Here is a 22304-nt window from a genome sequence, read left to right on the forward strand (position 1 = left end):
CCGCCGTATATCTGAGAGGCCGAGGGCGGGCTTTGAGTCGGGAGGGCGCTCTCGACGATGGCCGGGCGAAGGTAGTTGATAGGGGTTGGAGTTGCGTAGGGGGTCCGCGCCGTGTCCGGCGACAGCGAGGCGGATGGGAGGGGAGTCGTCTTTCTAGTGAGATAGAAGGGGTACGAGAAGTTGCGAACTCCAGTGGTTCGGGTCAGCGAAGTTGGCCGCAAGGCGAGCTGATTGTTTGAGCAAGGCGGAGAAGCGTCGACTGGCGATGGAGGTGCAGACATAGTCTTTCAGTAGCATTCGATGAGCTGGATGAAAGATGAGGGTATGCCTTGGAGTCGATAGAATACGTAGGTAGGAGGTGCTCCCAACGATCAAAACAGATGGCGGTTGGGTAGACTTCCAAAATGGTATGGAAGACGACAAGGTGTTGACCAAGGACAAGATGCTCAGAGTAAGGGGAAAGGGCAGAGGCGACGCGACGAGGAGACGATGTTGGCCAAGGAATCACTCGTGCGATGTCGGCGAAGAGGTGCAGGAAATGTAGGGAAAATGCGCCGCTGATGGCAGAACCTTGAATAGTTTCTTTGTCAAGTTGAAGAGTTGAACCAAGGAAGCCGTTGGGCGGACGAGTCAAAGACTAGAAAGAGCTGGGCAGGACGAGGAACCAAAGTTGTCGGGATGTGGGAGTGAAGAGGGCTGGCCCAGAGGGGTGGTAAAGATTCTGGGAATTACTAGTATAAACAAATCGTGGCTCCCAGCCCACGAGGTGGCGAGCGGCAGAGGCTGTGGGCACCTTTGTAGGCAGAGGGGTGTGATTTTCACCTCTCGCTCTTCTTTGGCATTTCTGCTATTGTCGACGGCAACAATCACCATATTATGGCTGTCAACTGTTCGTGTATTGTCAACAATGATGTATAAGCTTCGGACATGTTGGTCGCCATTGAGCGCCGAAGACAATGGAGAGCTCGCCGAAGAACTTCACTGAAGAAGACTCTTCATCTCTGCCTACCTACCTAGGTATTTATCGTCTCTTCGGCCTCACCTCACCTTGCATCGTCACTTGTTCTTCCCGCCCCGGCCGTCCGCACCCAGAAAGCGATCACTCACATGTCCTCGCACGAGCGGCTTCCACACCATGACCCTTCTAGATCGATATCCGGCACTAGAGGCGAAGCATTCTGGTTCAGCATCAGCAACGGCTTCTCGCATTGGTCACCGGCCTTGTGCGATAATGGACCTAGATCTCCCTCAGGGCGGCATGCTGCAGATGGCCGCCCAATAGTCCGACTCTCCCAACAGCACTTCTGTCATATTCTCAGGCCGTTCTCCCTTGCGCCGGACCTTCGCTTCACGTCTAGTCAACAGCAGATGCATGCGACTAGTGGTTTCACCCTTGGATATGTGCCCATGTGCTGCGCAACGTACGCAGCACAGGCTCTGGAAGGGGAAGCCCGGCAGCATCCGCGGCCAGAGCTGAGCATCATGTGGCGCCCACGTTGCCATGGATCCCCAGGGCAAAAGAAGGTCGATAAGAATATTGTTTCCGCAAGCCACAATGACCCCCTTTGGAGGGTCAAGATGTACTAGGTAGCGGCGGAATGGGGGAAGTAGACATGCTCAGCATGCCGATTGGAGCGACAAGGCGCATCTCCACATAGGGAAGAGCCAGAAGTTCCAAACGTCGTGCGTACCGCCAGCCACTTCGTCATGAGACCTAGCAGCCGGTCTGCGTTAGCATCAAGTAGCGACCTTTGGGAACAAAGCAGAGCATCGTAGAAGAAGGTAGGAGTGTATTCATTGTCATTCTCCTGCTGAGTTCATGTTTCTAGCTATCGTGTCCATTGAGAGGATCAACTTGCGCCGCATAAACGCGAACAAAAAGTGCTTGGGCACGCATCCCCTTGATTGATACCACGACTTCACTACCAAATGTTAGATAAACATGCAACAGCAGATAAGGACCGCGGTGTCTCGGTACTGAAATACCCAGTGTCGTCGAGTCAATTGGCCTGTTGTTGGCTCTGCCTGGGAACCCGTTGCCGCGGCAGGGTTGTTGTTTTGGAGAGCTTCTAGTACTACTAGGTACCTACTACTGCTAGTTCCCGAGGGTGGAGCGGCAAATCGAGATGCTGGTCGATCCCCGTTGATAACCACGTCTGCAAGCTTTGAGGCAGAGAAGAGTCTAGACTCGGGCAACTGGCAGATCCATATAAGAATGTATTAACATGCCTTGATTCTATTCAGAAAGATGTTCAAGCTGAGATGGAACCTGGCAGCATTGAACCCTGGAGTTGGTTGCACCGCCAAGGGCATTGTGCATGTGTGCAACCTCGGTCTGCTCACACTCACCGTAAAGCATTCAGCCGCACGCCAATTCTTGCCTTGCACTGCTACGTGTATCACACTAGTAGGGCCCTGCCACGAGATGCGAGTACCGTATCAGCAGCCCATTGCTGTGACGTTTCGCCTGTGCGTGTCATCTCGTCGCAGTAAGGCCAGCATCGCTGACGGCTTAGCTACAGCTACCCTGCAACGGCCTTGAATCTTCAAAGTTCACTGATAATGACTCCTTTCAAACGGCGTCCTGGGCTAGAATGGTAGCTTCTCTATAGCCCGTGACTTTCATGGTAAAATTCACAGGGTGAATATTGAGAAAAAAAAAATCGCAAATGCCGGGTAATTCGACATCTTTAGATAAAGGGAACTTCAAGACCGTGTTAGCCTTCGCTAACCTCACCAAGCCGCGGTTGACTTCTCTTGCGACAAGCGACAGCGTCGCATCACGAGCTTACTAAGGCAGCAGCTCAACGATGACATCGTCCCATCACCTCCAGACCCTCTACACCAAACCATCTCCTCTCGCCTCACCCCCTCCCTCAAACCTCACCGAAAGCCCGCCTCAACCCTCCAAAACCACACCCGAACCTCAACCCCTCAAAACAAACAAAACCAGACAAACCACCCTCTTCGCATCTGGGATCTGCCCTCTTTCTCCCCCCCCGCCGCTTGGCCTCGGCGCATCCCGCGCTGAACCATGGCCCCGGCACTCACAATCTCAACAACAATGGCCTCCTCCTCCCGACCATCCTCCCCCGTCCCGCCCCCGATGTCGCCCATCACACCGACTCTCCCGCCCGCGCACCTCGCCAGCGACACCAGCAGAGCCCCCGCCGCCATCCAGCCTCTCCCTCCTCCCGCGACCACTACCACCACCACCACCACCACCGCCGCTGCGGCGGCGCAACAGTCACAGCCCTCCTCCTCGTCTAGGCGGCCAACATATGCGCATTCGCAACAGCCAGACCAAGTCGGCGTACCGCCACCTCCCCCGCGCCCCATCGAGTTCGACACGAATCCCGACGTCATCGCCCTCCGCTCCGCAATCACCGTCCTCCAGATCCAAAAGAACCGCGCGACGGCAGACATCCAGACCCTCAGCCAGATCAAGAACGCCGCCATCGAGCACCCGGACGAATTCGTCCGCGACCTCGTCCAGGGCAAAGTCGGGCAGGGAGCGCAAGCGCAGGCGCAATCCTCCTCTGCCTCTGCCTCTGCCTCTGCCTCTGCCTCCTCCGCTGGCGCCAACAACAACAACAACAACAACAACAACAACAACAACAACGAGGCTCGGGATCGCGAGCCGCCGTGGATCGCGCATTCCATACCAAAGGCCCAGGACGTTGTCCGCTGTCCGCCCATCAACTGGTCGCAGTACGCAGTCGTCGGAGAGTCCCTCGATAAGCTCCACAACGAACAGGTGCGCCGGCCCACGCAGGGCACGCCGGCTACGCTTGGCGCTGGGGGCGTGTATCAGTTCAAGGGAGGTGATGGAAAGCAGGAGGAGTATCCTGGCGTGGCGGCGCCGTATGCGCCGTTGAAGGACAAGATTGAAAGGAAATCCAAGAGCAGGAAATGAGCGCCACCGATGAGGGTGGTGTGCTGTTGAGCACAGCTTTATTATTGATTCTTGTATCGCGGCATCATGTTTTATGGGACGGCATCTGGGACGGAAGTCATGGGAGATTGCATACAATACGGCGTTTGGGTACTACATGAACGTGTAGCCGCACCAGGAAGAAACGACTGGACCAGTCAACTTTAATCTCTGCTTAGGGATGCTTCCCCCCCTATTAGGAGCTATAATGAAAATAACGCATCAATATGAACCAAGACAATGGTATAGCAAATGTATCTCGTACTCTTGATCCTCGGGTGTTAGCCTGCAAAGGCGTCGCCACTCTCCTGTGCCCCAGCTGTCGTTGAGAGATGAGTCGTCCATGACGAGCAGCCATATCAATCTAATCTCTCTCCGCGCCATCAACAAGTCTTAGAATTCAAGGTCAAACGCCCCATGATCGCCAGGCGCACTGAAATGCCCGACTGTCCGTCCGAGAGAATAAAGAAAGAGAAGACAAAACGGACGAGGGAGGCAAAGAAAAATGATTGGGATCACTGGAACGCCGCCACCCTATTGTGTTATGCACCTGTAAAAGAAAATGAAGACCAAAGGCAGGAAACCATAATAAGAAAAAGGGGGGAAGAAGCTTGGCAAATGGCATCATGGCCGCGCCAATCAAGAGATACCTTGGTCAAGATCACTCGGGAAAGTCTCTGTAGCCGGGTCAGTCACTCTGCCGGATGGGAGAATAGAATATACTGAGAAAAGGTCAAAGGTAAAAGGAGGGTATCTTACTCCATGCTCTGCTGCACTGATCTACGCAGGCGGCGATTGTACTGTTTCTTGTCCTCGGGCTTGTTCCCCCAGAACATCTTGGTGGCTTCAGGGTTGACAATCTTTCTCGGGTCGTATGCAGGCTCCTCTTCTTCAAGCACACCAAAGATGGCATCGATGTGAGACTTGACGTCCTCTAGCTTCATAGGATTGGGGGTGTAGCATGCCGTTCCATCGGATGCGATATGGTGATGGAAGATCTTGGTCTCAAACTTAACGCGCGGTTGTTCGTCTGGGAAACGAGTGCTAAAGTGCATTCTGATGCGAAAGAGTCCGCCGTCGAGGTTCGTCATGGGCCTTCCAAAGTAAGTAATCAACCAGACGAAAGGATTTCCGTTCTCGAGAACCACGCTATGAGGCATATCGCCCTGTTTCAGGTAGGTCGACACTTGGTCAAATTGATGCTGCAAATTGACGGCAACTGTCGACTCTCCTGCCTTGGACGCGAGGCCTTCTTCAGCCCAGCGTGCTGTTTCTTGGTCAAGCGCTTCTTTGATGGCCTTGAGCCTACCCTCAAGCTCCGTATAGTTGAAGCGACCATCCATCGAGTTGGAGTTGGGGGTCTCAAAGGGCATCTTGACAAACGGCGACAGATCTGCCACCTCCGATTTGCCTCGCGCCACGCTAGCCATATATGAGTCGTAGTACCAAAGAAAACGACGTTTGCAGAGATCCTTGAATGGCTCAAAGGGTACATTGGCTTCGTCCAAGTCTTCCTTGTCCAAATCGCCGGATCTGAGGGGGGTGAAGAGCGTGTTGGCAGCATAGCTTTGCAATCCTAGGTAGCCTTCGAGACGCTGGATAACAGAGATTCTCAAGGTTTCGTGACGTATCTGCAGACAAATTAGTCACCCCTCGACGTCTGCGCGGTATGGGCGGAGAACGTAGCCAAACCTTTTGAATGTAGTGCTGCTGCAACTTCTTATCCGCCTCTCCATTTGCGTCTTCGAAACCAGGCTCGTTTTCATAAGGATTGGCTGACATCAGACTCTGTATTGATAACAGGATCGACTCCAAGCCTTGTGCTGATGACCACTCTTCACCGCGCTCACCTCTCCATGTGCTGTTGAAGAGTTAGATTCTTTCTGCTGCACTGCCTGTTCTGACCATTTTGAGGAACGTTACCCTAGGATTGATCTTTCGTTGGTTGTTAGCACGCGGTCATGGACGTGAGTAGTTCTGGCGTAAACTTACAGACAAACTTTGCCCGTCGAGTAAATGTTGGGGTTGAACCGGCAACGCCCTCCGTTGGTGGTGAGGCACTGGACACTGGGTGATTTTGAAGGGTAATCTTGGTACCTGATGTCAGTTATCTGCGTGTAGACAAATGGAGAAGGGCGAAAGACGTGGGGACTCACCTCTGTTGAACCTTATTGCAAACTTGATCATGACGTTAGCGAAAGATGCGAGTATGCATGCGATGCCATCGCATGTATGCCAGGCTACTAAACTGCCGTAAGCTTACCTCGAAGAAACCAAACTCATACGGCGTCTCGTGTGGGCCCATGATCAGGGCCCTGACATTGCGAACGTCGACATCACGGCAGGCAACTGCAATGGCTGTGGTGGTGAGCAGCTCTCGGTTAGCCCCCCCACTGATCAAATATCCATCAGAGCCATCTTGAGCATGGAGACGTCACGTACCCAGATCTGAGCCCTTCTGGATGTCGCTGAGTTCCTAATGAGGCACCGCTGATCAGCCATGTGACAGAAGCACGTCGACTGGAGAGTGAGCCAAACCTTGGAGATTCGAATGATGGACTGATCCATGATGCTGGCCTTGAAGTCGTCGGGCTTGAGGGCGAGAGGCTGTGACGGGGACGTATCAGACTGAGGTGGGCATCGGCAAGAGGCGACCAGGCGTGAGAATTGCAGCGCGAGACAGCCTCTGGCAGCCGGAAGACTCGTATGCAGAGGGCTGAGTTGTGCCAGGCTGGACGCAGTCGAGAGTAAAGGATTTATAACTTTTATGTCACTGCCCTGCCTGGTCTTGCGAGTGGTAGAAGATGGAAGGTTGTCAGGCAAGGAGGGGTTGGCCCAACAAGGTGAATGCGAGTTAGCGGGTACATGTATCTGCCTTGCCGATTGGCCTGAGGGTGCGAGAGACGAAGCACTGGAGCTTTGGCAGGCAGTCGGGCCGGAACGAGACGATGTGAGATGTGATGTATAAGATCGGAGGGAATTGACTCAGTTGGCCCGGGGACTGATGTGCTGGAAGGGAAGGAAAAATGAAGAGAAGGTTGATTCCATCAGGTATGGATGGTCCAGTGACAAAGTGAAGGTCCCAAGGCAAACTGGAGGGCTGCTGAATGCATCAAAAGAACCTTGGAAGAGCTCTCCGGCGGGGGTACTTGCATTTACAGGCGGGGACTCTCGCGGGTCCAGTACAGGTACCTCTAGCTCTGTTCAGCACAGCCGTTGCGGCTCAAGGCCAACTAGGTAGGTAGTAGAGGAGAGTTACAGCAGTTGCAGGGGACGGGAGTGACGCCACAGGCGGCTCGTAGCAACATCAAGCTTGAGGGCGATTGTTGATGCCGGCTACTTCCATGTATTTGCTCGGTTCGCGATGAGGGTCTATCATGTCCTCGAAACACGCAGTGCCTTTTGATCAGTATCGAGGTATCAAATCATGTCTAAAATTGCCGGGCTACGCAGAGCTACAATGGAATCGTGATCGAGCAACGAGAAATTCTTCACTCCTTTGCATGAAGCAACCGACGGAAACGCCACGTTCAGCATCATCCATCTTCACCTTGAGTTCTTGACCACATGCACCGTCCCCGGACCAAGTCTTCAGGTTCCTTATCTGCCTGCACCTTGACGGCATCCATACAATCTCCATGCCGACCTTTTGCTGCCTAGTACTTCTTGTATTACAATTACCAATGGCATGCATCCGACCAGCTCTTGTTCCTCTCTTGACCCTCCTTTGGTGAAACTATGGCGGCCAGAAATCTTTCTCGTCAGGTGAACGTATGGCCTCCAGGCTGGAACAGACGAGGTGAACCTAAGCTTCACACCTTAGGGATCTATGGAGGCTCAGCAGAGGGTGGGGTTATGCTAGTATGGGGCTGCAGCTCGGTGATTGATGCGCTGAGGCGCGGGGTTCTTCAGCCTTGCAGCGAATTTCGGGGCCACGCGCCTCGCGCCCGATCTGACCGACGCGTTAATGGATTTTGGCCGTTTTCTGTTCACGCTCGTCTTGGCACCAAGCAAGGAATCTCGGCATTGATTTCTACGAATGACTCCCCGCCGAGCTGTTGATACCATCCATTCTTTCTGATACCTATCATCAATAAGCATCGTCATCGTCAGTTGCACACCTCTTCATTGAGCAGTGGATTCAGCATGGCCAGCTTCTTCGACCTCAAGGCCAGAAAGGCCGCCGCTGCAAACGGAACTTCATCGCAGAAACACGACAAGCCGGCCGACGTGCGAGTACAGCCCTGGGTCGAGAAATAGTCAGTCAATTCGTCATCAAATATGAATCCAGGAGGCTTTTTCTTGCTGACACTGAGTGCTCAGCCGTCCCAAGAGCTTAGACGATGTCACAGCGCAAGATCACACGGTCACGGTTCTCCAGAGAACACTGCAAGCTTCAAATGTCGGTGGACCTGTTCGCAATCGAACCCGGCAAGCATGATCATACTAATGGCTTTCTTTCCTGCAGCTTCCGCACATGCTATTCTACGGCCCTCCCGGCACGGGCAAAACCTCGACCATCCTGGCCCTTGCCAAGGAGCTCTACGGCCCCGAGATGATCAAGTCCCGAGTTCTCGAACTCAACGCGTCCGACGAGCGTGGCATATCGATCGTTCGGCAAAAGGTCAAAGATTTCGCGCGGATGCAATTGACCAACCCGCCGCCTCATTACAAAGACAAATACCCCTGTCCACCGTTCAAGATCATCATCCTCGACGAGGCCGATTCCATGACACAGGATGCCCAGAGCGCCCTGAGACGGACAATGGAGACGTACAGCAAAATCACGCGCTTTTGTCTGATCTGCAACTACGTCACCAGAATCATCGACCCCCTGGCCAGTAGATGTAGCAAGTTCCGCTTCAAGAGTCTGGACCAGGGCAACGCAAAGAAGCGGCTCGAGTCAATAGCAGAGGCAGAAGGTGTGGCGCTCGAAGACGGTGCTGTGGATACACTCATCAAGTGCAGCGAGGGTGACTTGCGAAAGGCCATTACTTATCTTCAGAGTGCTGCCCGATTAGTCGGGGCTAAGCTGCCGGCAAAAGACAGCGATGGGGATGACTCGATGGACGTGGACAAAAGGCCGGTGACGATCAAGATTGTCGAGGACATTGCCGGTGTGATTCCTGATGCCACTATTGGCGATCTCGTCAAGGCTATGCGTCCTCGTACATCAGGCCAGACATATCAGTCCATATCCAAGGTGGTCGAGGACTTGGTAGCAGATGGCTGGAGTGCCGGCCAGGTCGTCAACCAGGCAAGTTTTCCCCTTACATGGCGTTCAAAGCTGATACTGACCTGTGAATTTACATAGCTTTACCAAGATCTTGTTTTCGACGAGACAATCCCCGACATTCAAAAGAACAAGATTGTCCTCGTCTTCTCCGAAATAGACAAACGACTTGTTGACGGAGCGGACGAGCATCTCTCAATTCTCGATTTGGCAATGCGGATAGCGGCCATCTTGTCTGAAAAATAGACCACAACTACTACAAAGGATCTAATGCGTATAGGGGATCAAAATTTGGGGGAGTAGGGACACCATGTGTTATTCTGACTAGACGGCGTTTGTATCATTTAACTACCAGAGATGTGCAACTACACTGGAATTTCCTCTTCGACATGCCAGAAGCCCTTCAGGGCCGTCTCAAGCCGCATCTTTCAGCACTCCCAAGTTTCCATGTAGCCTGGACCAGACATCGTACCCGTCATCTGAGACGCTATTCTTTGATGTATTCTTCCGGGACCCAAGTCTTGCTTGCCGAGTAGAGCCCGTGCCCGCATCCTCTCCTTCTTCAGGAAATCCCAAGAGAAGGTCAATCTCTCGGAGGTTCTCCAAGCAGTTCTCGAGAGCTACCTGTCCGATGTCAACAGTCTCTGCAGCATACTCAAGGAGTGCAATCTTGGCCGCATCAGCGGCAAACACCCATGGCTTGATGCGCTTGGATATGTCTGGCTGTTCAGACTTTGATGCTATCTCCGTCTGTATGCCAGACCTCCGGCGGAGAGAGTCCTTCATCGGGTAAGCCGGCAGCAAATGGCTCTCCTCGCCGAGGCGGCCGAGGACTTGGCAGGCATCCTGAGTCTGCTTGGACAATGCTGACGTAAAGAATGATTTCTGGCTGATGGCTGACTTTTGACTGACGGAAATGGAGGCAAGGGCCTTCAGATAGGGGGTAAGAAGATGTTCCGTAGGAATCGGAGGTTTGCTGCTGCTGCGATCCAATCCGGCAACGAGCTGTGCTGGCGGAAGTAGTGTTGGGTGGGAGGGTTGAGATAGCTGAGCTTGTTGTGTTTCCAGCTCCAGGAGGGTCTTCCTCAAGGACACGTATCTGGCGTATTTCTTGCTGATTGCCTCGAGATGGGCGGCGATTTTCGACGGATCGTCTCTCGACTTCTGACTGCCGCTTTTGCCCGCCCTCGAGCCTCCTCCAGTAGGCGCCTTGCCAAGTTCAGTCTCCATCCAAGTGATGAGCTCGTTGCGAGTCGTCGTCAAGGCTTCCAGGCGAGCACCGTTGCTGACCATGTCGAACTGGTTCTTGGACCGAGCTCTTGTCTCACGCAGGGTCTGCTCCTCTTGCTTCAGCAGCAGCTTTGCTCTCAAGACCGTCTTCTCCAGCTGTTGTATCCGATCACTGAGACCCGCGCCAGGAGGAGTCTGATCGGAAGCTAGGCTGTTGATGACATCGTCAGGGGCACTTGGCACGCCGGGGCTGCCCTGGAAGACGTGCCTGGCATCTAGAAACTCGCGCGTGGCAGCAGGCTTCTCCATTAGGAGGTCCAGAGACTGGCGAACCGCGAGAAGACTTTCCCTCTTCTGCCGCAGCTTCAACAGGCACAGTCGTTCTTCCAGGAGATCGGCGCTGCCTGCCTTTGCTTTTGGCGGCTCGGCATCCTCAGGGGCACTCTTCTGTAACAGGCCCTCGAACTGTCGGCGAGCTGCCGAATTCGCCTGAAGGGCTTCGACGTATTCCTTGAACACACCCTTCAAGTCCGAAGGCGTGGTGACTTCTTTTGAGCTGTCGACAAGAAACAGAGGGCTCTGGATGGCGCCATTGCCGGCACAGGTTCCCAGATGAAGAGCCAAGACGCGCCTGATGTAGTTGACCTGTTCGCGAGGCTTGATGTATGGCTCAAGCTGCTTCTGAAACCTCGTCAGGAGTTCCGGCTGCTGGTCAGACATGTTGGGCTCCTGAAGCTGTTCATCGTCCTCGTCTCCGACCTGCCAGCGTTGGGCTGCACATGTGTTGCCTTATATCGAACTGGCACATGCAAGCTCCAAGTTACAGCTACCCCCAGCAGCTGCATCCAGCCTATCACGACTCGCTGGGCTTCCAAGTACAAATACAGGGGGGGACCACTGAGTGAGCTGTCTGGCCGGCAGCCGAAAGGTCCCACAATGTGGCTGAGGCGCCACCTCACATGTGGCGCAGCGCACTACGAAGGCACTTTGCTAGCCTGGCGCGTCCAGGCAGATGCTGGCTCAAGGAAATTTATCGCGATCAACCTCCCAGCAGAAGCGGCCTCAACCAATTCAGCGACCTCGCAGTGTTGAGACACCTAAGGCAGCTGCCCTCCGCTTTCGACCTGGTTGCCTCGATCTGGGGGACAAGCACATGGTGAAGTAGACGCTGGGCTCACCGAGCGGTTGTCGAGGACATCGACGTTCTCTTTCCACTCCTCCACCTTTCTGTACATCCTAATCTTTCGACACAACCGCCACGATGTCCGACCCCCATCGCGATGTCTCCCAGTACAAGTACTCGGCCATGTCCAACCTGGTCCTCCAGGCGGACCGTCGGTTTGTCACACGTCGAACGGACGAGGCCACGGGCGACCCAGAGTCTCTTGCTGGGCGCCTGAGCATCAACGACATGGGCTCTCGAGTCGCTCGCGATGAAGCACCGAAGCCGAAGAAGCAATCGGGGATGCCCGACATCGAGCGCGGGAGCCTTCAAGAAGGCCAGGACGTCTTGCTGAGAGAGCAGCGAAAGCGAAGACCCGATGCGCCGCAAACTGGTGTCCTGGGCACGAATGACACCTTGATCGAAGGCATCACATATCGACCTCGAACTGCTGCGACACGGGCGACCTTTGACCTGATCCTGACACTTGTGGCGAACAGCCTTGGCGACGTCCCGTACGATGTCGTTCGCAGTGCTGCAGATGCCGTGCTGGAATATCTGAAGGACGATGACATGAAGGACTTGGATAAGAAGAAGGAAATTGATGAGATTCTCGGCACAACTCTGAGCCCCAAGCAGTTCAACGAACTGGTCAACTTGGGGAAGAAGATCACAGATTACGACGCCCAAGACGATGATGAGGATGTCAACATGGGAGATAACAACGATGATGACGCCGAAATCGACGAGCGGCAGGGTGTGGCTGTTGCCTTTGACGAGGACGACGAAGAGGACGACATCGTCAATGAAGTTCGGGATGAGTCTTCCGAGGACGAAGACGAAGCGGAGGAAGAAGAAGGGGCGGCCAAGGCAGATGATGATGCCATCGATGCCGAGGAGGAAATGATCCTCGATGCAGCACCTTCTGAAGACAAGCAGAAGAAGAGCGACAAGACCACAATACCTGCGCGAGATGTGGATGCTTTCTGGCTACAGCGACAGATTGGCATGTTATACCCGGATGCGCACGAGCAAGCAGACAAGACAAAGGAGGCGCTGCGCATATTGTCTGGAGAACCTGACGAGGTCGGCGGCGAAGAGAAGTCACTCCGTGAGATTGAAAACGATCTGATGGAGCTCTTCGACTTCGAGCATCACGAGCTCGTCCAGAAGCTGGTCGAGAACAGGGAAAAGGTGTTTTGGCTTACGAAGCTTGCCAGAGCACCAGACGCGGAGCAGCGTGCCAATGTCGAAAGGGAAATGGCCTCGGAGGGTCTGCAGTGGATTCTCAACGAACTGCGCGGCAAGACAGGGCCCGACGGGGACAAGGCAGGAAAGGGGACTATCAAAATGGATATCGATGTACCCGCCTCCTTTACCGCAGAAGGCCCCAAGGCGGAACGCCCTGAAGGCCAACTGGTGGGTGGTCTGCAGCCGAAGAAGCTCATCAACCTGGAGAACCTCGTCTTCGACCAAGGAAATCACTTGATGACCAACCCCAAGGTCAGATTGCCAGAGGGATCGACGAAGAGATCTTTCAAGGGCTACGAAGAGATCCACGTGCCCGCTCCGAAGAAACGCAGCGATCCAGACGATGTCCTCATCCCCATCACAGACATGCCGGAGTGGTCACGGCTGCCCTTTAGCACGGCCAAGTCCCTAAACAAGATACAGTCCAAATGCTTTCCAGCGGCTTTCGAGGACGATGGCAACATGCTTGTTTGTGCCCCCACTGGTAGTGGGAAAACAAACGTGGCGATGTTGACTATCCTAAGAGAAATTGGCAAGAACCGGAACCCTGAAACTGGTGACATCGATCTTGATGCTTTCAAGATAGTCTACATTGCCCCTCTCAAGGCCCTCGTTCAGGAGCAAGTTGGAAACTTTGGAAAACGCCTCGAGCCTTACGGAATCCGCGTGTCTGAGTTGACTGGTGATCGCCAACTCACTAAGCAACAGATTGCAGAAACCCAAATCATCGTGACTACGCCTGAAAAATGGGACGTCATCACGCGCAAGGCCAACGATCTGTCCTACACCAACCTGGTGCGCTTGATCATCATTGACGAAATCCATCTGCTCCACGACGACCGTGGTCCCGTTCTGGAGAGTATCGTCGCCAGAACCATTCGCAAAACCGAACAAACGGGAGAGCCAGTGCGAATCGTCGGTCTGTCTGCAACCCTTCCAAACTACCGAGATGTCGCCAGCTTCCTCCGCGTCGACACCAAGAAGGCCATGTTCCACTTTGACGGTTCCTTCAGACCGTGTCCCCTCCGACAAGAGTTCATCGGCGTCACAGAACGCAAGGCAATCAAGCAGCTCAAGACGATGAACGATGTCACGTACAACAAGGTCATTGAGCACGTCGGCACTCACCGGAATCAGATGATCATCTTTGTCCACTCTCGTAAAGAAACCGCAAAGACGGCTCGGTATATCCGAGACAAGGCTTTGGAACTGGACACAATCAACCAGATTCTGCGCCACGATGCTGGTAGCCGAGAGGTCTTGGCTGAAGCTGCAAGCCAGGCCACCGATGCGGATCTCAAGGACATCCTGCCCTATGGTTTCGGAATCCATCACGCCGGTATGAACCGAATCGACAGAACCGACGTTGAGGATTTGTTCGCCAGAGGCGCCATTCAGGTTCTCGTGTCCACTGCCACGCTTGCCTGGGGTGTCAACTTGCCTGCTCACACCGTCATCATCAAGGGTACACAGATCTACTCTCCCGAAAAGGGTAGCTGGGTTGAGCTGAGTCCTCAAGATGTTCTCCAGATGCTGGGCCGTGCAGGTCGACCACAATTCGACACTTATGGCGAGGGCATCATCATCACAACGCAGAGCGAGATACAGTACTACCTTTCGCTTCTGAACCAGCAACTTCCCATTGAGAGTCAGTTTGTGAGCAAATTGGTAGATAACCTCAATGCCGAAATTGTACTTGGCAACGTCAGGACTCGAGATGAAGGCGTCGAGTGGCTTGGATACACATATCTCTTTGTTCGAATGCTTCGGTCTCCTGGACTGTACCAAGTTGGTCCGGAATATGAGGACGACGAGGCGCTAGAACAGAAGCGTGTCGATCTGATACATTCTGCAGCAATGGTCTTGAGGAAGTCTAACCTTGTCAAATATGATGAGAAGACGGGCAGGATGCAGTCTACAGAATTGGGCCGCATTGCTTCGCACTACTACATTACCGCCAGCTCCATGGACACCTACAACAACCTCATCCAGCCATCCATTACCACCATTGAGCTCTTCCGCGTCTTCGCTCTCAGCGCAGAATTCAAATACATTCCTGTCCGTCAAGACGAGAAGCTGGAGCTTGCTAAGCTGATGGGCAGAGTGCCGATCCCCGTCAAGGAAAGCATCGAAGAACCACACGCAAAGATCAATGTTCTGCTTCAGGCCTATATCTCGCGCTTGAAGCTGGAGGGCCTGGCTCTCATGGCAGACATGGTCTATGTCACGCAGAGTGCCGGCCGAATCCTGCGCGCCATCTTTGAGATTACGCTCAAGAAGGGCTGGGCGTCCGTTGCGAAGACTGCCTTGGATTTGTGCAAGATGGCTGAGAAGCGGATGTGGCCCACCATGTCGCCGCTGCGCCAGTTCCCCTCCTGCCCGCGTGACATTGTTCAGAAAGCGGAAAGAATCGAGGTCTCATGGAGCAGCTACTTCGATCTTGATCCTCCCAGGATGGGCGAGCTGCTGGGCATGCCCAAGGCAGGCCGCACCGTCTGTGGACTGGTTGCCAAATTCCCCAGACTCGACGTTCAGGCGCAAGTCCAGCCCATGACCAGGTCCATGCTGCGAGTCGAGCTTAGCATCACGCCAAACTTCGAGTGGGATGATAGCATCCATGGCGCGGCCGAGAGCTTCTGGATCATTGTCGAGGACTGTGATGGCGAGGACATTCTGTATCATGACACGTTCCTCCTTCGCAAGGACTATGCGGAGGCCGAAGCAAACGAACACATTGTCGACTTTACCGTCCCGATCACTGATCCTATGCCACCCAACTACTTCGTCTCAGTCATCTCCGACAGGTGGATGCATTCGGAGACGAGGTTGGCCGTTCCCTTCCACAAGCTCATCTTGCCGGAAAAGTTCCCCCCTCACACTGAGCTGCTCGATCTTCAACCTCTCCTCGTGTCAGCGCTCAAAGTCCAGGACTACATTAACCTGTATCCGGAATGGAGGCAGTTCAACAAAGTTCAAACACAAACCTTCAACTCGCTGTACAAGACTGATCAGAATGTCTTTATCGGCGCTCCAACGGGAAGCGGCAAGACGGTATGTGCCGAGTTTGCTCTCTTGCGACACTGGTCGCAGGGCGAGGCTGGTCGAGCAGTCTACATCGCTCCTTTCCAGGAGCTTGTCGACGCTCGTCTCCAAGACTGGCAAAAGAGGCTGGGCCACTTGGGCGGTGGAAAACAGATTGTGAAGTTGACGGGCGAAACCGCCGCAGATCTCAAGATCCTGGAAGCCGGCGACTTGATCCTCGCTACACCGACGCAGTGGGATGTTTTGTCCAGGCAGTGGAAGCGACGAAAGAATGTCCAGACGGTACAGCTCTTCATCGCCGATGAGATCCATCTCCTGGGCGGTTCTATGGGCTACATCTACGAGATCATCGTCTCGCGTATGCACTACATCCGTACCCAGACCGAGCTGCCCATGAGAATTGTTGCTCTGAGTGTCTCTCTGGCCAATGCACGGGATATTGGCGAGTGGATTGACGCCAAGAAGCACGACATTTACAACTTCAGCCCTCACGTCAGACCCGTCCCCCTCGAGCTTCACATCCAATCCTACTCAATCCCCCATTTCCCATCCCTGATGCTGGCCATGGCAAAGCCCGCATATCTGGCCATCACCCAGATGTCGCCAGACAAGCCGGCGATGATCTTCGTGCCCAGTCGAAAACAGACGAGAAGCACTGCGCGCGACTTGCTGGTGGCCTGTGCTGCGGATGATGACGACGACCGCTTCCTGCACGCTGATGTTGAGCAAATGCGACCCCTCCTCGATCGCGTTCACGAAGAGGCCCTGGCTGAAGCCCTATCTCATGGTATCGGCTACTACCACGAAGCTCTAAGTCAGAGTGACAAGCGTATCGTCAAGCATCTTTACGATAACGGCGCCATTCAGGTTCTTATCGCGTCTCGAGACGTCTGCTGGGAACTGACAAACACTGCTCATCTCGTTATCGTCATGGGGACACAGTACTTTGAGGGCCGTGAACACAGATATGTGGACTACCCCCTGAGCGAAATCCTACAGATGTTTGGCAAGGCATTGCGACCATCAAAGGACGGCCGCGGCCGTGGAGTGCTCATGTTGCCCCAGGTAAAGCGTGAGTATTACAAGAAGTTCCTGAACGAGGCCCTACCCATCGAGTCGCACTTGCACAACTACCTCCACGATGCCTTCGTCACGGAGATTAGCACCAAGATGATCGAGTCCGGCGACGATGCCATCAACTGGACCACGTTCACATACTTCTATCGAAGACTGCTCGGTAACCCAAGCTACTACGGCTTGACCAGCACAACTCACGAAGGCCTTAGCAACTTCATGTCAGACCTGGTGGAAACGACGCTGCGTGAACTGGCCGAGTCCAAGATTATCGAATTCGATGAGGACGATGGATCTGTGGCGCCACAGAATGCAGCCATGATCGGAGCCTACTACAACATCTCCTACATCACGATGCAGACCTTCTTACTCTCACTCACGGCACGGACAAAGCTCAAGGGCATCTTGGAAATCGTCACATCAGCCACCGAGTTTGAGACGATCCAGGTCCGTCGACACGAGGACAGTCTTTTGCGACGCATCTACGATCGCGTGCCCGTCAAGATGGCACAGCCCAGCTACGACTCGCCTCACTTCAAGGCCTTTGTTCTGCTCCAGGCGCATTTCTCTCGGATGCAACTTCCCATCGATCTCGCCAAAGACCAAGAAGTCCTTCTCTGCAGAATTCTCAGTCTCCTCAGCGCCATGGTCGACATTCTTTCATCGGATGGCCATCTCAACGCCATGAATGCCATGGAAATGTCGCAGATGGTTGTCCAAGCCATGTGGGATCGCGACAGCCCTCTCAAGCAGATTCCGCACTTTTCGCCAGAGGTTGTCAAGGTTGCAAATGACTTTGGGTGAGTTGCCTTTCTCTTTTTACCACTTATACCAGTAGCCATGTACTAACTTCATGTTTAGAATCAAGGACATCTTCGACTTCATGGAAGCGATGAACCCCGATGAGAACCCGGACTACAACAAGCTGGTCAAGCAACTGGGTCTTTCGCAGAAGCAACTGGCACAGGCAGCAGAGTTTACAAACGACAAGTATCCCGACTTGGAGCTTGAGCACGAGGTTCTCGATGCAGACGAGATCAGGGCCGGCGAGCCGGCTCACCTGAACATCAAAATCACGCGTAACATTGAAGAGGACGACGAGCACGACCCTACGGTGCACGCGCCTTTCTACCCGGCGAAGAAGATTGAGAATTGGTGGTTAGTGGTGGGCGACGATAAGACCCGGAACCTTCTGGCAATCAAGAGGGTCACGATTGGCCGCGAATTAAGCGTCCGGCTTGAATACACTGTGCCATCTCCTGGTGAGCACAATCTCAAGCTGTTCCTAATGAGCGATAGTTACGTCGGCGTGGACCAGGAGCGGGAGTTTTCGGTGACGGCAGCAGAGAGCATGGACGTGGACGAGGACGACGAGGACGAAGACGAGGAGTAGATTGCCGGCGCGCGCTCTCCCACCGGTTTGATGACTCTGCAGACTGCAGAGAAGAGAAAAGTCGATTACCTATGTACAGTAAAGGCAAGCTACGGATACAAATCTTAATGTGTGATTCATTGTTGCTCAGCTGCCCGGACTCTTCTCGCGAGCCCCCGGCCCCGGTCTTGGCTCTGGGCGAGTCTAATGACGACGATCAGCTCCTTGCGTATTGTGTTCCGGACAAAGCAGGGGTTGTGGTGGCGCAACGGCTGTGGAACAGCGGTTTCGAGGCCCAAGGTGGTTGGTTGGTTGGGCTTGTCTAGGGCGAAGGCGCGAGAGAGACCTCTGCGGGCTACGGTTTGGGGGCCCAGCGAGGCATCACGGCGGTCAAATGGCGACGGTCGCACGGCCTCTGCCTCTGCGAGTGCCGTCGAGTCGACGACAGCCAGTGAGCGTGCAGAGCAGCTCCAGCTCCAGCTCCAGCTCCAGCTCCAGCTGCCAGCCGCCAGTTGGCCCGCCGGGGTTGCCGCCTCGGCAGTGTGAGGTGCTTATTCTGGAGTCGTCATTAATGCCACACCTGGAGACGGGTCACGTGACGCGACTCGGTGACGTTTGACGTGTTCCTGCGCTTCGTCTCGCTATTCGCTCCATGTTTTTCCTTCTCTCCCCCATCCATTTGATTCTTCGCACAACGCGGGCAAAACGCTGAACGAGAACCAAACCCGCGCCTTTCCATCGCCCCGAGCTTCACGCAACCCGCCCTGCGCCGCCATTGAACACGCAGCAACACGCCGCGAAACGCGTCCGCCGCACCTGTTTTGGAGCTTGGCCCCGGTCATCGCTCGTGCCCATCTTCGCGTTGAGAGCTCTCGAGTCATTGAGCTGAGCTGAGCATTGGAAGCTGCGCCGTCGCCACCCAGCGTCTGCCATGGCCGATAACTCGCCTGAGAAGCCCGACGCCGCCGCGCCCGTTGTCGGCAACGAGGACGTGCCTGATTCTGGAGCCAAGGTTGCTGGCGAGGGCGAATTGACTGCCAAGGCTGCGGTCAAGTCTGAGGGAGACGCAGTCATGGAAGAAGCAAAGGGCGCTGAAGGTAAGCTCCTGCAACGCGCTTCTAGCAGGCGTCTTCGCGCGCATTTTCTTCAAGTCTTCAGCTTGCGAGTTTCACTGCTTTGATCACAACAGCTTCTGGCTTTGTGGCGTTGCGGTCACGAGCTGCTGTTTGTTTGTTTTGGTTTTTTTTTTCTTTCCCCTTCCCTTTGCTGTTTGTTGACGTTACTCTGTGCACGCCAATGGACTTTGCGCTAATCGCAGCTGCCGCAGTAGAACCCAAGGCGCCTGAGAACGCCGAAACCGCTGATGAGGCGGCCGCTGCTAAGCCCGCCGAGGCTGAGAAGAAGACCGACGCTGATGGCGACGCCGAGATGAAGGACGCCGCCGACACCGCTGCTGAGCCTGAGGCCGATGCGACCGCTGCCGCTGCCACCGAGACCCCTGGTGCGAAGAGCAAGAGCCGACGAAAGTCGAGCGCTGGAGAGTCCAAGGGCAAGACGCTGAGCAAGAAGGGCTCCAAGGCGCGCCTAACCCACATTGATGCCCAGCCTGGCGACCACTTCCTCGTGAAGCTCAAGGGCTTCCCGGCCTGGCCCGCCATCATCTGCGACGAGGACATGCTCCCCCAAGCCCTCATCAACACCCGACCAGTCTCCGCCGCTCGCCCCGATGGAACATATTCCGAAGCCTACGCGGATGGCGGCAAGCGGGTCAACGATCGAAGCTTCCCCGTCATGTACCTCTCCACAAACGAATTGTGAGTATTCAACCCTACATGCAACCCGGCCAGGCGCCTGCTGTCGTGGCTGTAGCTGATTGGTTCTAGTGGATGGGTTACGAACACGGCCCTCTCCGAGTTGACTGCGGAGAAGGCTCGCGAGTCGATTGGAGACAAGATGCGCAAGGACTTGAAGCTCGCCTTTGAGCTTGCCGCTGAGCAGAACCCTCTTGAGCACTACAAGGAAATCTTGCAGAGCTTCCAGGAGGAGCTGATTGCGCAAGAAGAGGCTAAGAAAGAAGCCGCGGCTACGCCCAAGAAGTCCAAGAAGGGCAAGGCTAAGGCGAGCGACGATGAAGACGTGGACATGGACGATGTGGATGAGGCCCCGAAGCCCAAGACTAAGAAGCGAAAGGCTTCGGAGGAAGATGCTGCCGTAAGTTTTCCTTCCCCTTTCAAGGCCATGACGGGAGTGTCTACGTTTACTGACAAAGAAGCATGCGCAGGTTCCTCAGCGTTCTGACTCTGTCAAGAAGCCCAAGATCAAGCTCAACACGTCATCCTCATCCAAGGCGGCGAACGGCACGGCAGCGCCCAAGGCCAAGGAAGATAAGGCCGCAAAGGTTGCAAAGGCCAAGCCAAAGAAGGCTTCGGACAAGAAGGACGCGCCCAAGGAAGCCAAGCTGACGCCCGAGGAGCGACACGCTCGCAAGGAGGTGCGTCGAGCATGACCCTTGCCCTGAATCAAAGAATTGCGCTAACTAGTTGTACAGAAGGAGATTCTTTATCTGCGCCACAAGCTTCAGAGAGGCCTTCTGACCAGAGAACAGCAGCCGCGTGAAGAGGAGATGAAATCCATGTCCAGCTTCATTGACGTCCTGGAGAAGAACTACGACGATCTCGAGGTCTCCATCATCAAGAGCACCAAGATCAACAAGGTCTTCAAGGCTATCCTGAAGCTCGACTCGATTCCCAAGGAGGACGAATTCCACTTCAAAAAGAGGTCTCAGGCTCTCCTGGACAAGTGGAATAAGCTGCTCTCCACCGAGTCTGCCCCGGCGAATGGCGTCAACGGCGCCTCGGAAGCCAAAGAATCTAGCAAGCCGGCTGAAAACAGCGGTGAAAAAGAGAGCGGCGACAAGGATAAGGAGACCCAGGACGAAAAGGCCAAGGAGGCTGCCGAAGAGTCCGCTGCCGCAGCCACTGCCAAGGATGATGAAGCTGAGACGAAAGAAGATGTGAGTTTGGAAAAGGGCGAAAAGGCCGAGCCTGAAGCGGTGAGATGACACCACTCTCGGGTATTTCTGGGCTATATCCTAATGATTTGTGCAATAGGCTCCCGCATCCGCAGCCGTCGAGGCCACTGCTTAAGCACTCGGAACACGCGACATTCGATCACGGACAGTACGATCTCCACCCCAGAACGTGCTGTCTGGGGTTGCACTGCTTCTCCTTGGTTTTCTGGTTCACGCGCTTCCTTAAAGCTACCCCTGCGGCGCACAAGGTTTCTTGTTTTTTTTTCTATCTTTTTTTTTCTCACTATTGACGTACCTTTTCCTATACTATAAAAGGGGCCGTCCCCTACTGTGTTTTCGATTTGTGGTGTACAAGTAATCACCATTATGGACGAGCAAGACGGAAGGAAACAAAGAAGGCTCAGCTTGTGTCTTCTTTCTCGTGGAGGAGCCGTTTATTGACGTGGCATGTGAGAGGTCTCTGGTTGCTAGAGACTGACGAAAAGGGATATCGAACGGTTTAGCCCAGCATGTGCAGCGGACGGGATGGACGACGAGATGAGGAGTCAGTTGCAGTGCATGCATGCAAGGGGGCATACCTGGGAGACTATGCAAGACACGCTTGTTTATTCACGCAGCTCGGTCGGGAGGAGTGCGATTGCTGCTGGCGGGCCAAAAGGACTCTTGGTTTGGGAGGGGGGTGAGAGACAACCTAGGTAGGCGTGTTTTCGTGTTTGAGAATCAAGGCTCTCTTCTAGTATGATGAATTTAGCATGTACGATGATTGTATCAATTGAAGGCGAGCATTTGGAACAAGGATGGCGGTGTACCGAATTGGTTGGTTTGCTGTCGAGATGTAGGGTATGAAGCGCTTGATGATGAAGTGTTTTATGGAGTGCTGGATTAAGGTAGAGACTCAGTAGCATAAGATACAGTGTTCGTACTGTAAGGGGAGTACTGTACGGTGACCGTGTTTCTGCCAAACCGCGTTTTACA

At 54.3% G+C, this 22304-nt stretch overlaps 7 protein-coding genes across 7 annotated transcripts; 5 read left to right on the forward strand and 2 right to left on the reverse strand.

Moving 5' to 3' along the window:
- Positions 1-3040: 3040 nt before the first annotated feature.
- Positions 3041-3799, forward strand: TRIREDRAFT_42329 (uncharacterized protein; the record flags this gene model as incomplete). Its single annotated transcript, XM_006966170.1, has 1 exon — positions 3041-3799. A coding segment is annotated over one exon (759 nt), but the record flags the coding sequence as incomplete, so codon positions are not given.
- An 890-nt stretch (positions 3800-4689) lies between these two features.
- On the reverse strand, positions 4690-6502 carry TRIREDRAFT_78935 (uncharacterized protein; the record flags this gene model as incomplete). The annotated part of the gene is made up of 5 exons (XM_006966318.1): positions 4690-5565; positions 5627-5795; positions 5927-6031; positions 6184-6308; positions 6473-6502. The coding sequence occupies 5 exons, from the start codon at positions 6500-6502 to the stop codon at positions 4690-4692; spliced, it is 1305 nt and encodes a 434-aa protein (XP_006966380.1).
- A 1531-nt stretch (positions 6503-8033) lies between these two features.
- Positions 8034-9413, forward strand: TRIREDRAFT_122392 (uncharacterized protein; the record flags this gene model as incomplete). Its single annotated transcript, XM_006966205.1, has 5 exons — positions 8034-8193; positions 8258-8336; positions 8403-8954; positions 9033-9179; positions 9249-9413. Exons 1-5 carry the CDS (start codon positions 8081-8083, stop codon positions 9411-9413), a joined length of 1056 nt encoding a protein of 351 aa, XP_006966267.1. The 5' UTR covers positions 8034-8080.
- Positions 9414-9581: 168 nt separating this feature from the next.
- TRIREDRAFT_108449 (uncharacterized protein) lies at positions 9582-11117 on the reverse strand (the record flags this gene model as incomplete). Its single annotated transcript, XM_006966319.1, has 1 exon — positions 9582-11117. One exon carries the CDS (start codon positions 11115-11117, stop codon positions 9582-9584), a length of 1536 nt encoding a protein of 511 aa, XP_006966381.1.
- Positions 11118-11658: 541 nt separating this feature from the next.
- TRIREDRAFT_78939 (uncharacterized protein) lies at positions 11659-18319 on the forward strand (the record flags this gene model as incomplete). Its single annotated transcript, XM_006966206.1, has 2 exons — positions 11659-17726; positions 17788-18319. 2 exons carry the CDS (start codon positions 11659-11661, stop codon positions 18317-18319), a joined length of 6600 nt encoding a protein of 2199 aa, XP_006966268.1.
- A 910-nt stretch (positions 18320-19229) lies between these two features.
- On the forward strand, positions 19230-19395 carry TRIREDRAFT_108451 (uncharacterized protein; the record flags this gene model as incomplete). Its single annotated transcript, XM_006966207.1, has 1 exon — positions 19230-19395. A coding segment is annotated over one exon (166 nt), but the record flags the coding sequence as incomplete, so codon positions are not given.
- Positions 19396-19594: 199 nt separating this feature from the next.
- TRIREDRAFT_63747 (uncharacterized protein) lies at positions 19595-21359 on the forward strand (the record flags this gene model as incomplete). Its single annotated transcript, XM_006966208.1, has 4 exons — positions 19595-20112; positions 20182-20509; positions 20580-20789; positions 20847-21359. The coding sequence occupies 4 exons, from the start codon at positions 19595-19597 to the stop codon at positions 21357-21359; spliced, it is 1569 nt and encodes a 522-aa protein (XP_006966270.1).
- Positions 21360-22304: the final 945 nt, after the last annotated feature.

The sequence above is a fragment of the Trichoderma reesei genome (assembly GCF_000167675.1).
Source record: "Trichoderma reesei QM6a unplaced genomic scaffold TRIREscaffold_12, whole genome shotgun sequence".
NCBI lineage: Eukaryota > Fungi > Ascomycota > Sordariomycetes > Hypocreales > Hypocreaceae > Trichoderma > Trichoderma reesei.